The following is a 15,868-nucleotide window of genomic DNA, read 5'->3' as shown; positions in this document are numbered from 1 at the left end:
ACTCTTGCTGTCTTGTGAGATCATTAGTTTCTACTTACCCAATTCTAATCTTTAAACACTGGTTTTCAGCTTTGATCTTTTGATTTTCCTTTTTTGGTTTGGCCTATCCTGCTTTTCATTGCTTCCAGCAGGTAATTTTTGGTCTTCAATTTGTTTATCATTTCATTTGATGTCTGTGCTTTTTTCCAAGTGAGAAATTCTTTCTTTTAAATCGTTATTTTTTTTGAACTATTTCCCACTTTTCTTGTCAAGTTTCTTCTATATTTCTCATTTGGTTCATAATCTCAAATATGAGCTCCTCAAGAGCTTGTGACCAATTTCCATTTCTTTTGGAAGGTTTGGATGTATTTTCTTGTTTGTTGTCCTTTGCTGCCTCCTATAGTCTGGGGTTTTTCTCCTTAAAAATTTTCCAAGGTCAAGGTTCTTCCTTCCTTCCTTCCTTCCTTCCTTCCTTCCTTCCTTCCTTCCTTCCTTCCTTCCTTCCTTCCTTCCTTCCTTCCTTCCTTCCTTCCATTCCTTCCTTCCACTCCTTCCTCCCTCCCTCCCTCTCTCTGCCCTATATCTGTGCCCAGTCTCCACATTCCTCAACCTGGGGTTCGAAGTCTCGCTTCTCTCTGGGGTAAGTCTCTGTTGTCCTCAGCCAATCCCCCCTTCCTGAAAACCTCGTGGTTGCCCCACACTTGCTTTGACTCTGCCTCCATAGATTGAGTAGAGGAGGGATGATCAGGTTATACTTTGGTAGGAGTAATTTACCCCCTTATAGCATGGAAATGCCCAAACCCTGCCTACTTTCAAGGCTGTACCCTTCAGGAGAGCCCCTTCACTTGTCTGATTTTGGTTTTTGTCCTTTTGTGGTGTTTCATATTGGTAGGTGGTGAAGAGAGGAAGTCCCTTGCCTCTACACTGGGACCATGTTAGCCAGGAAGTAGTCTAATAATTCTTAAATGATCTCTTTTGAATTTATTTTCCAGGTCACTTATTTTTCCCATGAGCTTTTGGCTTTTGGCTTTGTTTGATTTTTGATGTCTCATGGAGGCATTAGCCCATCCACTTGCCCAATTCTAATTTTGAAGACATTTTCTTCAGTTAACTTTTGTTCCTTTTCCATTTGGCCATTTCTACTTTGTAAAATGTTCTTTTCCTTATTTAATTTTTATACCTCTTCTTCCAAAGGACCCATTCTGGTCTTTCAAGAAGTTTTTCTCTTCAGTGCATTATTGTATATCTTTTTCCATTTAGCCAATGCTGCCTTTTAAGAAATTCCCATCTTATGATTTTTGTGCCTTTCATACCAATTGGCCTATTCTGTTGTTTAAGAAGTTAATTTCTTCAGTATTTTTTGTTCCTCTACCATAGTTGATTCTTTTTTTTCATGATTTTTCTGCATCACTGATTTCTTTTCCCAATTTTTCTTTGATCTTTCTTATCTGATTTTTATAATCCCCTTTGACATTCTCCATTAATTTTTTGGGGTTGAGAGCAAATAATATTTTTTTTCCTGGAGGCTTTGGATGCAACAGTATTGACTTTGTTGTCTTCTGAGTTTGAATCTCCCCTGTCACCAAAATAACTTTCTATGTTGATTTTTTTTGTTTTATTTTGTTTTTGTTAGCTCATTTCCATGCCTTTTTCTTTTCTTTTAGTTTAAAAATCTTTTTTTTAAACCCTTACCTTCTGTCTTGGAGTCAATACTGCGTATTGGCTACAAGGCAGAAGAGTGGTAAGGGCTAGGCAATGGGGATCAAGTGACTTGCCCAGGGTCACACAGCTGGGAAGGGTCTGAGGCCAGATTTTAAAAATCTTTTAAGGTTCCAAGCTTCAGGTTCTTTGTGCAGCTGCCTTCAGAGTCAGCACTGGGGATCTATCTGCTTTCAGTTTTTCCACAGTGGTATGATGAGGTGTGTTTAGTACTTAGTAACTCCAAGCACTCTTATTCCCCTTGGAACTTTCCCCCCTGTTCCCTGTGGCTATAAGTGTATGATAAACTGGTCTGAAGTGGTTTATTGATCTATATTCTCTTAAGTACTTACACTCTTTTTATCTGTTTCCACTTTTAAAATGGATGTTGATCTCTGCACACTTAACCACCTACATCTTGACCCTTTATCTTATTTTCCAGAATGCAAATACTTTGGTCCTCAGGGCAGTATGAAAATCACCATTATTCGGTGTGGCCAAGAAGTTTTAATTTTATGTAATTATAACTAAAACAATCTAAATGTATTCATATATATATATATATACATATATATATATACACACACACATATATATGTCTATGTGTGTAATATAACTATGAATTTTAACAAAGCTGTAGCAGAAAATTAATTTACTTATTTAGTGCCATACCCATTGAACTACCAAAAATTTTTTTTACTGAATTAGAAAAGACCATAACAAAGTTCATTTGGAAGAACAAAAGATCAAGAATATACAGGGAAATGATGAAAAAAAAGTGCGAAGCTAGGAGGCCTTGCAGTCCCAGATCTCAAACTATACTATAAAGCAGTGGTCATCAAAACAATTTGGTACTGGCTAAGAGACAGAAAGAAGGATCAGTGGAGTAGACTTGGGGTAAGTGACCTCAACAAGACAGTCTATGATAAACCCAAAGATCCCAGCTTTTGGGACCAAAACCCACTATTTGATAAAAACTGCTGGGAAAATTGGAAGACAGTTATGGAAGAGATTAGGTTTGGATCAACATCTTGTACCGTACACCAAGATAAACTCAGAATGGGTGAATGACTTGAATATAAAGAAGGAAACTATAAGCAAATTAGGTGAATACAGAATAGTATATATGTCAGTTCTTTGGGAAAGGAAAGACTTTAAAGCCAAGCAAGAGCTAGAAAAAAATCACGAAATGTAAAATCAATAATTTTGATTACATCAAATTAAAAAGTTTTTGTACAAGCAAAACCAATGCAACCAAAATTAGAAGGGAAACAACAAATTGGGAAACAATCTTCATAACAAAAACCTGACAAAGGTCTAATTACTGGAATTTATAAAGAGGTAAACCAATTATACAAAAAATCAATCAATTCTCCAATTGATAAATGAGCAAGGGACACGAATAGGCAGTTTTCAGTTAAAGAAATCAAAAGTATTAATAGGCACATGAAAAAGTGTTCTAAATCTCTTATAATCATAGAGATGCAAATCAAAACAACTCTGAGGTATCACCTCACACCTAGCAGATTGGCTAACATGACAGCAAAGGAAAGTAATGAATGCTGGAGGGGATGTGGCAAAGTCAGGACATTAATGCATTGCTGGAGGAGTTGTGAACTGATGCAACCATTCTGGAGGGCAATTTGTAACTATGTCCTAAGGGTGATAAAAGACTGTCTGCCCTTTGATCCAGCCATAGCACTGCTGGGTTTGTACCCCAAAGAGATAATAAGGAAAAAGACATGTACACAAATATTCATAGCTGTGCTCTATGTGGTGGCAAAAAATTGGAAAATGAGGGGCTGCCCTTCAATTGGGGAATGGCTGAACAAACTGTGGTATATGTTGGTGATGGAATACTATTGTGCTCAAAGGAATAATAAAGTGGAGGAATTCCATGGAGACTGGAACAACCTCCAGGAACTGATGCAGAGTGAGAGGAACAGAACCAGGAGAACATTGTACACAGAGACTGATACACTGTGATACAATCGAATGTAATGGACTTCTTCATTAGTGGCAATGCAGTGATCCTGAACAACTTGGAGGAATCTACAAGAAAAACCACTATCCACATTCAGAGGAAACACTGAGGGAGTAGAAACACAGAAGAAAAACAACTGCTTGAATACATGGGTCGAGGGGACATGGTTGGGGATGTAGACTCTAAATGAACATCCTAGTGTAAACACCAACAACATGGAAATAGGTTCTGATCAAGGACACATGTAATACCCGGGGAATTGCATGTTGACTGTGGGAAGACTGGGGGGAGGGAAGGGAGGGAAATAATGTGATTCTTGTAAACAAGGAATAATGTTCTAAATTGATTAAATAAATTAATTTTAAAAATTGATGTACTGTTTACATTTTTGGTTATTCATTTACAGGTATATAGATATACATGCATATACACATAATGTTATATAAGTTGAGTAATACTGTCATATTTTCTATATTGGCTCATCCTGGCCATGATAGTAAATATTTCTTTTCTTATTTGCCTTTTTCTCTGTGTTCTGTCCATATTGTTTTTAAAATAATTGTTATTTTAATTTGGGTGATATACAGGGTGACTCCAAAGCCCCACTGTGGATTTTAGCCAGTAAAGATTTTGAGAATACCCTATGTGTGTCTTTATAGGTTAATGTTCAAGTATTTCATATAGTTTATCATTATACATGGCATTTTAAAAAATCCATTGCTTTCATCATATAGACAGTAGAAAGAGTTTTCAGTATCAAAGTCTAGCTGAGGAGAAAAAAAAAGAGAAATCTTCATTGCTACTTGCATATTAAGAAAAGCTTAAGATGCTATAAGTAAAAAATAATGGCATAATGAATATAGTTCCTAGGAAGACTCCTCTTCCTCTGACCTCAGACACTTGCTTGCTAACTGTGTGACCCTGAGCAAGTTACTGAACCTTGTTTGCCTCAACTTCCTTATCTATGAAATGAGCTGGAGAAGGAAACATCAAAACAATTCTAGTATCTTTGCCAAGAATATCTGAAATTGGGGGCAGCTAGGTGGCTCAGTGGATGAGAGACAGGCCCAAAGAAGGGAGTCCTAGGTTCAAATCTGGCCTCAGATACTTCCTAGCTGTGTGACCCTGGGCAAGTCACTTAACCCCCATTGCCCAGCCCTTACTATTCTTCTGCATTAGAACCAATATGAAGTATTGATTCTAAGATGAAAGGTAAGGGTTTTATAAAAAAGAAAATCTGAAACAGGGTCAGGAGTCAGATACAACAAAAAATGACTGAACATGGGAGAAAAATCATGACCTATATCACTTATATAATATAAATTTATATATTTTGGAGTGTTATGTAACCATTTATGTGTATATTTTGTTTTTCTAACTAAATTATAAACTTCTCAAAATCAAGTGCTTCCTGCCTTATATGCTCTACAGCACAGTATAAGACCTGGGAGAGAAAACATTGATTAGTGGGAAGTATGTTGAAGAAAATGTTTTATTTTAGTGAAAAATCATTTTATAAGAAAAGAAAAAGGGATAAAAAAACAACTTTAATAGGTATCCTCCCCTCTCTATCTAACATATCATGGACTATAGTCATCAGTACATAGTAGCTGCTTTATAAATAATTGTTCATTTTTTTTTTTTGCCTTTTAAATATATTGTTACCTTCCTGTTCCTAGTCTGGCTACAGAATGAAGCTAAACCACAATATTAGATATTATTGTATTTTATGTCCCTTATGATATGGAGGTTACCTTCTACTTATATCATTACACTTTGACTTGAATTAGATCTGGAGATCTGGATGGAAATTTCAAGTTTTGTGACTTGAATGAGATCTGGATGGAAATTTCAAGTTTTGTATCAGGATGAGAACTAGTTCATCAGATACTATAAATCTTTTACTTATGGGTAGCTGAGAATGTATTAAGATGCCCTTTTTGGAAAGCATATAAATAGCTAACCTGATATCTGTCATCAATCTTGTGAAATTTTATTTCTCTTATTGAAATTTGTAGATTTTATATACGTGATAACATATTTATTGCTCAAAAAACCTATTGGCTGCTGATGGTTACAGTTATTTGAAAACGGTTTTGTTTGTTTCCTGTTTGTTGTTATAATTACTAAGTCTTGAATTAATGACATTGTATAATCTAATTGATTTCTCTAATTTTTCTGTTACAGGGAAAATCTGTAGCTTTCCGGGGTCCTTTTCCTCCAGTGTGGAATCCCATTGCATATCTGGATTACAACAATCTGTGGAGGACAATAGATAACATGGGGAAGGAGGTATGATGGGTATGAAGTTTGCATCAGAGACTTATTGAGTAACTATATTTTATGTCTCAGCATTATAGTGAATGAACTCCCCCCTCCCAGCTGTATTAAATAGCTTTTGGAAGAATTCATCTTTATTATTACTTATTCCATGTGTAAGTTCTGAGAAATCACTTTCTATCAAGATGCATCTTTCTCTGGACTTAAATGATCTGAGTTCAAATAATTTTGAATCAGAGGAATCTTACCTCTGACTTCTGGAAAGGCATATTAACCTTCCTGGACCTTAATTTCCTTATCTATATAATGAAAGAGAGTTGAACTAGACAGATCCTTCATCCTCATCTTTGAACTGGCAAAGAAATGTGCAGTTACTTTTTTTCCCCCCACAAATCCATCACAAATAATGTGCAAATTGAAATTTACCTTCCCCTGTTCCAACATTCAGCATGTTAACTTATGCTATGGTAGAATCTAATGTGTAACTTGATAATTAAGAAATGCTCTCCATTCAGGATTCAGCTTTACTCTACAGAGCAGGAATGTAGTTCCTAAATGAGAAATATGTTTGTTTTTGTTTTTTCAGATTCCTTTTGAAGCTCCATGGCAGGCACCTCATGCTGAAGAATGGGATAAGTTGACCATGAAGGAACTCATTGAAAAAATCTGCTGGACAAAGTAGACTTGAGCTCATTTAATTTTGGAATTTCTTTTATATTTCTCACCTCCTTTTATACACTATTTCTGATGATTTCCTTAGTAATTTGAGAAGAACAAAGTGAAAAAACCACTTATTTTCCTGACTACTAGCAATCCTAAGGGAACTGTTCTTACACTTAGATCAGGAATATTTATCCTTTTCTAAGCCATGGGCTCCTTTGGAAGTCTGGGCAGAGTTATGAGCCCCTTCTCAGAAAGTAAAATATTTCTAAATGTGTAAAATTAAATACTTGGGATTAGAAAAGGAAAATAATTACGTTAAAATATAGTTATCAAAAGCTTTAAAAATCCCGAGTTTCTAAATCTAAGGTTAAGAACACCTAAAGATGAATCTAGTGCAATCTCTCTTTTTTAAAAAGGCAGAATTGTCAAATAACATAAGAATGGTGGTCCCTTTCTCAGTGGCAAGTATAGAACAGTGGCACAAACAGTATGGCAGTGGATAAAAAATATGTACCATATTGTTATTGTAGAAAATGACACTCATTCCTGGGTGGTTTTATATCTTTTGAGTATGTGTACAAAGCATTTCTTTTCCAGGGAAGACATTACATTGGTCATTAAAATCTGGATTTAAATCCATCCAAAAAAACTTAATAACTATGCAGCCCAAGACTAGTCACTTAACTTTTCTCACCTTTTCTCACCTTCTCATCTGTAAAATGAGTAGAGTAGTAACTGATTTCATAGAGTTGTTGTGAGAATCAAATAAGATTCTATGTGTCACGTGTTTTACAAGGCTTAAAGTGCTATCGTAGATGTCAACTATTATTTTTATGAGTCCAATGTGGGATACAGTTGTGACCTCAGAAATACCCTTGTAATTCTTTATGTAAATTATCCTTAGGCCCTTTAAATCCATTAGTAATGCTCTGTGCAGAACAGTGAGTCTCTTAATTATCCTATCACCTCATTCTAAGGGTAAGCTAAATGTATCCTCATGTTCAGATTTCACTGGCAGGAGGACAAAAAGCCAGGTGCCAAAAGTAAAGAAGAATCAGTTAGATCACTAAATCCAGTGTCCCAAGTCCTCCCTGGGCTCATGTGTGCCATTATCCCTGGCCATAGTAGGAGTTGCCCATCTCTGACTAATAGTGTATTAGAGCTATAATTAAAACAAAAAAATTAAATACTAATTGCTTTTAAAGTGCCACTTATTAAGGTAAATACTTATGCTTCAGGCAATGACTTTGATGCTAAAATTATAAAAGGTTATTAATATGTATTATTATTATTACTCATTAGCTATTCTGCTTTTATGATATCTCTCATTCTTTCTCTATTTTTAAATAAAATTATAAAGTACACATGATCCTGTTGTATACTTGCAACTCTCCTTTGAACCTGAAGAATACTGGACAAAAATCAATTTCCTAAATAAAACATCCTAACTTTACCATAGGGATTTATATAAGTATATGCCAAAATTTTAGTAAAATTGACTAAATTAGATTGATGTAAGAGAAGATCGGGCTAAATTAGCAATACATGAATTGTAGGATATTTTCAAAGCAATACAGTTTTATGACTTTCACCTTTATGTAATAAAACAAACTAATGGTTAAGGCAGTGTTGCCAAATGGAAATCATTTGGCTTTAATTATCAATTTATGAGCTTATTTTTCAAGGTGTTCAGATAGTTGTTGCTTACCGCTTGGAAATAGTTTCTACTTAGTTCACAGGGTTGTCGTAAAGGAGGCTTTGTAAACTTTGTCACTATAGAAATATAAGTTGTTATTACTCTCTGAAGAAGGTTCTACTTTTAAAGGCCATCTTCATGTGTCCAGAGAGAAGGCACTTCAGAATATGCTTGAGGTTTTCTAAGGTTAATGGTCCATGAGTTCTCTTTTGTCTTTTCCCAAATATGCAGTACACTCCTTTATAGGAAACACTTGGTCAGAATGCAGTGAAAATCAGCTTATCTTTTTTGGAGACAAAGCCCGTTATAAAAGTACTGACATCAAATAACCACGATTTAGACAGTGCAGGAAACTCTCGTGGGTAATTGATGCCAGTTTACCCTGCAATGTTGAGGTAAGGAAGGAGAAGTAAAGAAGAAATAAACTTTAAAAGGGACCTAGTAATGGTAACCATCAGGGAAACCACAAAATTTTGTGTAGTCAAGTCATTCTTTAAACAAGTTAATAAGCCACACAGTGCTTTAAACTACTCATAATTATATTCAAATTGGGGTTGCAGTTACACTTATAAATGTCTGGCTTCTGACACTGGCCCAAATCTGTACCCTAGGAGCCTTTACTCTGAAGAACTCTAAAGCTCCCCAGGTTTCACCATCCCGGAGATTAGCTTCTGCCTTTCCATTACCTTTCAACCTCACCTTCCATCTGGGAAAAAATACACTTCTGTCGGCCTCCAAAGAGTATACTCAATTATATTTATGTCTCCATATGTGTATTATATATACACTTGTATATATACAAGAGTAACTTGCTTAAAAGTATTCCTTTCTCTCTAGGATAATGAAAAGGTCAGAACAAGTATTGTATTCATACTACAAAACCATGATAAAGGGATGTATGAAGTATGAAATTTTATTTTAAATATCCACTTCTTCCATTGTATGACCCATGAACTTGCTTTTGTCTAGAAATAATATACAGCAGTGGGATACCTAGACTTTGGGCTTTGTAAACAAAAAAAAGAACCTTAATAAACTTTTTTGGTAGGTTTATAGACTTGAGGGAAAATTTTTATTGTAAATATAAATAGAAAAGGCATTTTTCTCCTTGTGAACCATGATTTGTAAGCTATAATATTGAATGTTAGGTTACGGTGGAACTAAAATACATGAGGCAAAGCTTCCTGCAAGTGGGGCAGACTTTGGTCCCCTCCTAAGGGGACTCCCTAGTCCAACAAAGACATTCGGAGAAAATAATATGTCGATCAAGATAAACAAGAATTGATGGTTAGTGCTATAGAAAGGATCATAGCCTATTGTATGTATGTGAACACGTTTGGTCTTTGTTATTTCATTGGCAGAACTGCCAGGAGCTTTGCTTTGCTTTTTGTGAATATCAACGTTACCTCTGAAGCTCATGAAGTCTCTGCCCTCTGGTTCCTGTGGTATGTGAAGCAGTGTGGGGGCACAACTAGAATATTTTCTGTCAGCAACGGAGGCCAGGTATGCCAGGCCTTTCTTTTCACCATACTTAGATTTAAGTCTAGCACTGTAACAGACTGACAGTGATTTCTTAAATTTGGAGAGTGGGTAAATGACAACTTGAGAATTCTAGTATGAGCTTTTTTTCTTAACAGTTATTTCTTATTTTCATTCTCTTTATTCTTAAAAAGGAAGATTTAAAGACTGGAAGATCTCATTTTCGAAAACCCTTTGAGGTCTTAGAGGTTAGGGGGATGTACCTCAGTGGACATAGCTTTGCTTATTTCTGGAATGTCTTTTCTGTCACTGCTTTAAAAAGAGGTAGCATTGTGATAAACTTGGCCTTGGAGCCAGGAGAACGTGCCTCTGGATCCTATTGGCTCTGTGACCCTGAGCAAATTGTTTGATACTCTCAGAGTTTGAGGCAATTCTCTTAAGACTATAAGGTGCAGAGAAGGTCCCAGCCTCAATGGTTAACAGGAATTTTCCTCACTTGGATGTCCAGTATACCAAATAAATCATAGGTCCATCCCATATTCTTATGGTGTTTTCCTTAGTAAGTTAAAGGTAGGATGTGAACTAATACAGAGTCCTTAATTTCCTAATCAAATAACCCATGCCATTCATTAGTATGTATTAAACCATTTAGTGATCTAATTGTATTTTAAGCCTCTACAACTCTTGGCATTTTGTTGTTGTTCAGTAGTTTCGGATGTATTTTAAAAAAAAAAAAAACTTTTTCTTTATTTTATTCCAAGGGATATTTATATCTCTTGACCATCAGATGTATCTGACTCTTCATAACTATATTTGGGGTTTTCTTGGCAGAGATACTGGAGCACTTTGCCATTTCCTTCTCCAGCTCATTTTATAGATGAGGAAACTGAGGCAAACAGGGTTATTAACTGATTTGCCCAGGGTCACACAGCTAAGCTAGTAAGTATCTGATTTGTACTCAAGGAAGATGAGTTTCTGATTCTAGGACTAGCACTCTATCCACTATGCCACCTAGCTGCCTTTGAGACTGTAAATATGCCCCTGATAATAATCCAAAGTATTTTTAAGCCCCCTAATGTCATTCATGATTGTATTTTTAGGCTGTGTGTATTTGAAGTTAAGTATTCAGTCTTTTCTCCAAAATAGCTTATGACCAAAGTGGTCATACCTCACTCCAGGAGTCTTTTCCACAAATTATTCAGATTAGTGTAGGTACTAGAATACAAATATTTGCTGTTAGTCTTTCTTAGACTTTGTGGATAGAAGCTCCCCCTCTTTTTTTGCCATCAATGAAAATTTTAAAACATGCAATTAAATTAAAAGCAACTGAGGCCAAAAAATTCACCTGTTGACCAGCTTTGGTGATGAGCAGCACTATTATTAAATCCCTTCTTGTATGTTGGATACTACAGTTGGTCTCTGGGTCTACACTCAAAGCCTTTCAAAGCTTGATAATATCTGCTGGAGCTGTGCTTCACAAAGTGTAGTTTTTTATTTAATAACTTAAAATTTTTAACTACTTACTACTCCTAAACCAAAGTAGAATGAGACTGAAGCTTTGGTGCCATTGTGTATTTATGGTAGCACTTATTCACTAAGAAAGCATTTATTATTTTTAGGACAGAAGTTCTAATTCTGAATATTCATTTCCTTTTTATGTACTTAAACTATTCCCATCCTCCCTCTTAACAAGAAATTCTACCATTCATTTTTTAAAATCTTACGTTCCTGATCTTTGTGCCCTCTCATTCATGAAAGTCTGGATTTAGTTACATAAGATTAGAAGGCATTCACAAGGTTATCTGCAAAGCCAGTAGCAGAGCCAGAATCCAAATTCTCTGATTCTCTAAATTTTCTAGTTCTGTGCAACATATTTCTTGATCGATTGATTCCTTCTGACTTAATCTTACCCCAATTAGAAGTACATTACTAAGGTATTTCCCACTAATTTGGAGGCTATACAAGATGAGAAAAATAGCATTAATTTACTTTTAGCTTTTCCTGATTTATTCTTTGAATCTGACACTGTTCACTTCTCATTTTCAGAGTTCTTTTTCATTATGAAATCCTTTAGAATTCATTAGAAGCAATAGTTACTAGCTTGCCTCTATTTCTTGAATGGTCCTAGGTGCTGTTGACTACTGATTCTTTCATCTTAATCCGATGAATGCCAATTTAGTTTTTAATAGGGACATTTTATTTATAGCCTTTTAATGCTGTTTTAATTTCCCATGACTACTTAACCCTTACTTGATATTTGAATCTACCATACACATGCATTTGTATCATTTAAAGGTAATTTTGATTTAGCATCATTCCATTTCCAAAATACAAGTCAGATAGCTAATGAATGAATAAAATATATATATATATTTTTTTTGAAGGTCTATATAAATGTAGATGTAAATACTGTATATCAGTTTCCTAATAGAAGATAAATACTAAAATAAAGTCTAATCTCCCAGTAATATCTTTAAAAAAAGTTTTTTATGTCTACTGCAGTATTAGTATAGGTGCACATGGACCAAATGTGTACAATTGAGGAATAAAAATATATCATGACTGTTTCTCAGTGCTGACTACAGCTTCCTATAAAAATACAGTTGAGGGCCTTGAAGGAATAAAAATTAATTGGTAAGTGTGATGTTTGTGTCTAATTTCAAAAATAAGAATTATTTCCTAGAAGATTCTTGATCTGTCCAGCTCAATCTTCCTGACAGAAGGAGCAAGAGATATGTTGTTGAAAAAAAATTGATTTTTATAGAGATCAAACCCTCAAAGGTTATTAGGAAGTGCACATTAATCATACTTGCTTTTGAGAACAACAACAAAAAAACCTTTTAGAAATCTTTATTTCCCTTTATTTCTAGTGTGTAACAATTTTTTTGTTTCAAACTAAAAATAATTTTCATATACTTCAAAAAAGCATTTAACAAGTAATTTATCATCTTAACCTTGAGCTATTATTGGTCCATAAAGTATCAAACTGACACAATAGCAGGTTTAAAAGTTAATAATCTAGTAATACCCAATGAAAATTGCGTGTTGGCTGAGGGAAGAGTGGGTGGAGGGGAGGGAGGGAAATAATGTGATTATTGTAACCAAGGAATAATGTTCTAAATTGACTAAATAAACTTACTCAAATGGAAAAAAAATAATAATAAAAATAGGTTTGAATTTCTGGGAAAAAAAAGTTAATAATCTGACAGAGACAGTGCACAAGTGAGGAACTTTTCCCTGCACTATATAAGTTACCCTGAGTACTGTTAGGATAAGATTCTTTCTTGTCCTTCTTTGTCTTTTCTAGAATATGTGATTAAAAAAGATATTTTTAACTTTTTTGTTGAAGCATTTATTATTGAGCACATGCTATATGCCAGGTCCTGTGCTAAATGTGATGGATTTAAGATGCTGAAAGACACATTTTTGGATATAGCCATCATATGGATTTGAGTCATTTGACTGCAAGGTTTTTGTTTGTTTGTTTCTTTGTTTTTTCGCAGTTGTTAAGAGGGGGAGATTAGGGAAGAGAAATTTGGCTATGATGATGAAAAAACAAAGAAACCAGGCCATTGAAACATTTTCTTTAATGCAGAGAAAAGAACTGAAGAACATTCCAAAGGAATCACAGACACGAAGCATAACTTTGAAAATAAGATGTGAAATAATTATATACTTTAAAAAAAAAGACAGGTGATATGAAATGAAGGAAAAAAATGAACGTTTTGTTCAGATAAATGCCATATTTAAGGAACATGAATCCTCCTAGATTCTGTAATTCGATTTCAAATTATGTAGTGGGATTTATTGTCAGCTTTCCATTGAAATATTTATAGCACTGTAATTCACAATTAGTCTTCTTTCTATGCATAGTGTTGTGTCCACCATGTCTCCTTAGCTAGCTAAATATCAGTAATTAGACAGTCCACAAGTATTTGTTGCAATCAAAGTTCTACCAGGAGCTAGAAGCATGCAAATGACTCCCAACCTCAAGAGGTATAAATCTGGTTGGAAAACAAGATTAACCTGCATGAAATAATTTCCTACTTATGTGGTCAAAAAAATTATCGTAACCTATTTTTATAAGTAAAGCCAATTTAACATCTTAACCATCAGGACAAGAAAAGCAATTTAATAGCATTTTCAGAGATGTAGTTTGGAGAAATAAAACTATAGTGATGGCTGTTCTTAGCCTTTCCATTTTGGCTCAGCATATTGGCTTCAAATCCTGAATCTGGCATATACCATACAACGTTGACCTATTTTTTCCCTAGGTTTTTCAGCTGAGTTTCTGTCCAAGTATAAGAAATAAAATGATCTTACTTTTGCTAGACCTGAAGTCAATAAGACTCATTTCCCCAGGGTCAAATCTGACCTCAGACACTTAGTAGTTGTGTGACCATGGGCAAGTCATTTAATCCTGTTTGCCTGCTTCATCATCTCCAAGATGAACTGGAAAAGGAAATTGCAAACTACTTCAGTATATCTGCCAAGAAAACTCCAAATAAGATCACAGCTAGACATGACTGAAATGACTGAATAATAGAAAATTTTGAAATTAGATGATTGCAACCTTATTGTCACTCCACAATCAGCCTCCTTGGTTTCATTAATTCTTTAATTTGGGGTATTTGTGGTATTTTGTGTGTGTGTGTGTGTGTGTGTGTGTGTATGATAGCAAGAGATGATGATTAAAATAGATTGAATTGCGAAGTCTTTGGCTATGTTAAAGAGGTAAATAGGATGAAAAATGTTAAGAACTATTAATCCAGACAATTTCATCAAGATACGACCTAAGAAATGAGGAAAATCAGAAACAGTGACCTTTAGGGTAAAAATCCAACTTTAACTTAATGTCATAGACAGAGCACTAGACCTCTGATCAAGAAAAATCAGCTTCCAATCCTACCTCAGACACTTAGTTGCTGTGGGATCCGGGGCAAGTCACTTAACTTCTCAGCCTTACTTTCCTCATCTAAAAAATGGGGATGATAATGGTATATAACCCACAGGATTATTGCAAAGATCAAATGAAATGCAAGGTATATAAAGCACTTTACAAGTTTCCAAAAATGCCACATAAATTTGTTATTATTATTAATTGCTGTTATTATTATGTTCAGGATTTCGTTTGTCTTTTCCTGGGGCTTAGAAGCACAAAAGACCAATGGCATTTTTCTTTAAATATTTTATTAGTATTCTGAAAAGGTTCTTTCTGTAAACAATGGTTTTTCATTCTTTTAAATCATGCAAATAATTTTAATTCAAGTATCAAAAAAGGCATGAGCAGGGCTCATTCGATTGAGACTTACGCCCAGAGCAAGGAGGTCCCCAGTTCAAATCTGGCCTCAGACACTTCCTAACTGGGTGACTCTGGGCAAGTCATTTAATCACAATTGCCTAGCCCTAAACACTACTGCCTTTGAATCAATATGCAGTATTGATTCTAAGACAGAAGGTAAGGGTTTAAAAATAAGAGGGAAGGAATAAGCATTTATTAAGTGCCCGCTGTGTGCCAAGCATTGTGCTGTTTGAGAGATATTATCTTATTTACTCCTCACAATTCTTGAGAGATAGGTGCCATTATCCCCATTGTATAGTTGAAGGAACTGAGGCAGACAAAAGTTAAATGATTTGCCTGCGGACACATAGCTAGTAAGTTTCTGAGGCCAGATTTGAAATCACATCTTCTTGAATCCGTGTTCAGGAATCTCCTTGCAAATAGTGTTAATTGAGATATCTTTTGGAAGAGAGTCCTGCTTCTGTCCAGATGAGTTTCTCAGATAAACATCCAAAAATATTGACAAGGGCATTCCCATATACCTTGTGCTTAGTAGATGGCTTCATGAGTGATTGTGGGTAGATATATTCCTTCTGTGGGAGCCATCTTTCTGGTGATATACCCCTCTGAAAAAAACTTCAGTCTTTGTGAAACACAAGCTTGGGGAGTAGCTACACAAACCAAAGTCTGATCGTTGACTTTCTTATAATTTAGTGTATGCTACATGTTTGTCCTCTCATATGCATTATTGATATCATTGATCAAATTTTTTATGTGTTTTTGACTTTTTTTCTTCCATTTCCTTTCC

At 35.0% G+C, this 15,868-nt stretch overlaps 1 protein-coding gene across 12 annotated transcripts in view; it reads left to right on the top strand.

Moving 5' to 3' along the window:
• Window positions 1-15,868, top strand: part of MAOA (monoamine oxidase A) — a 141,380-nt gene that overhangs the window by 86,770 nt on the left and 38,742 nt on the right. For all 12 annotated transcript variants that reach the window (XM_056826107.1, XM_007493318.2, XM_056826108.1 and 9 more), the window contains 3 exons: window positions 5,849-5,953; window positions 6,528-6,619; window positions 9,662-9,803. In XM_056826107.1, coding sequence (XP_056682085.1) covers window positions 5,849-5,953; window positions 6,528-6,619; window positions 9,662-9,803 — 339 coding nt within the window. The remainder of the gene's footprint in view (window positions 1-5,848; window positions 5,954-6,527; window positions 6,620-9,661; window positions 9,804-15,868) is intronic.

The sequence above is a fragment of the Monodelphis domestica genome, chromosome 4 (genome assembly GCF_027887165.1).
Source record: "Monodelphis domestica isolate mMonDom1 chromosome 4, mMonDom1.pri, whole genome shotgun sequence".
NCBI lineage: Eukaryota > Metazoa > Chordata > Mammalia > Didelphimorphia > Didelphidae > Monodelphis > Monodelphis domestica.
This window is presented reverse-complemented; position numbering and strand designations above follow the sequence as displayed.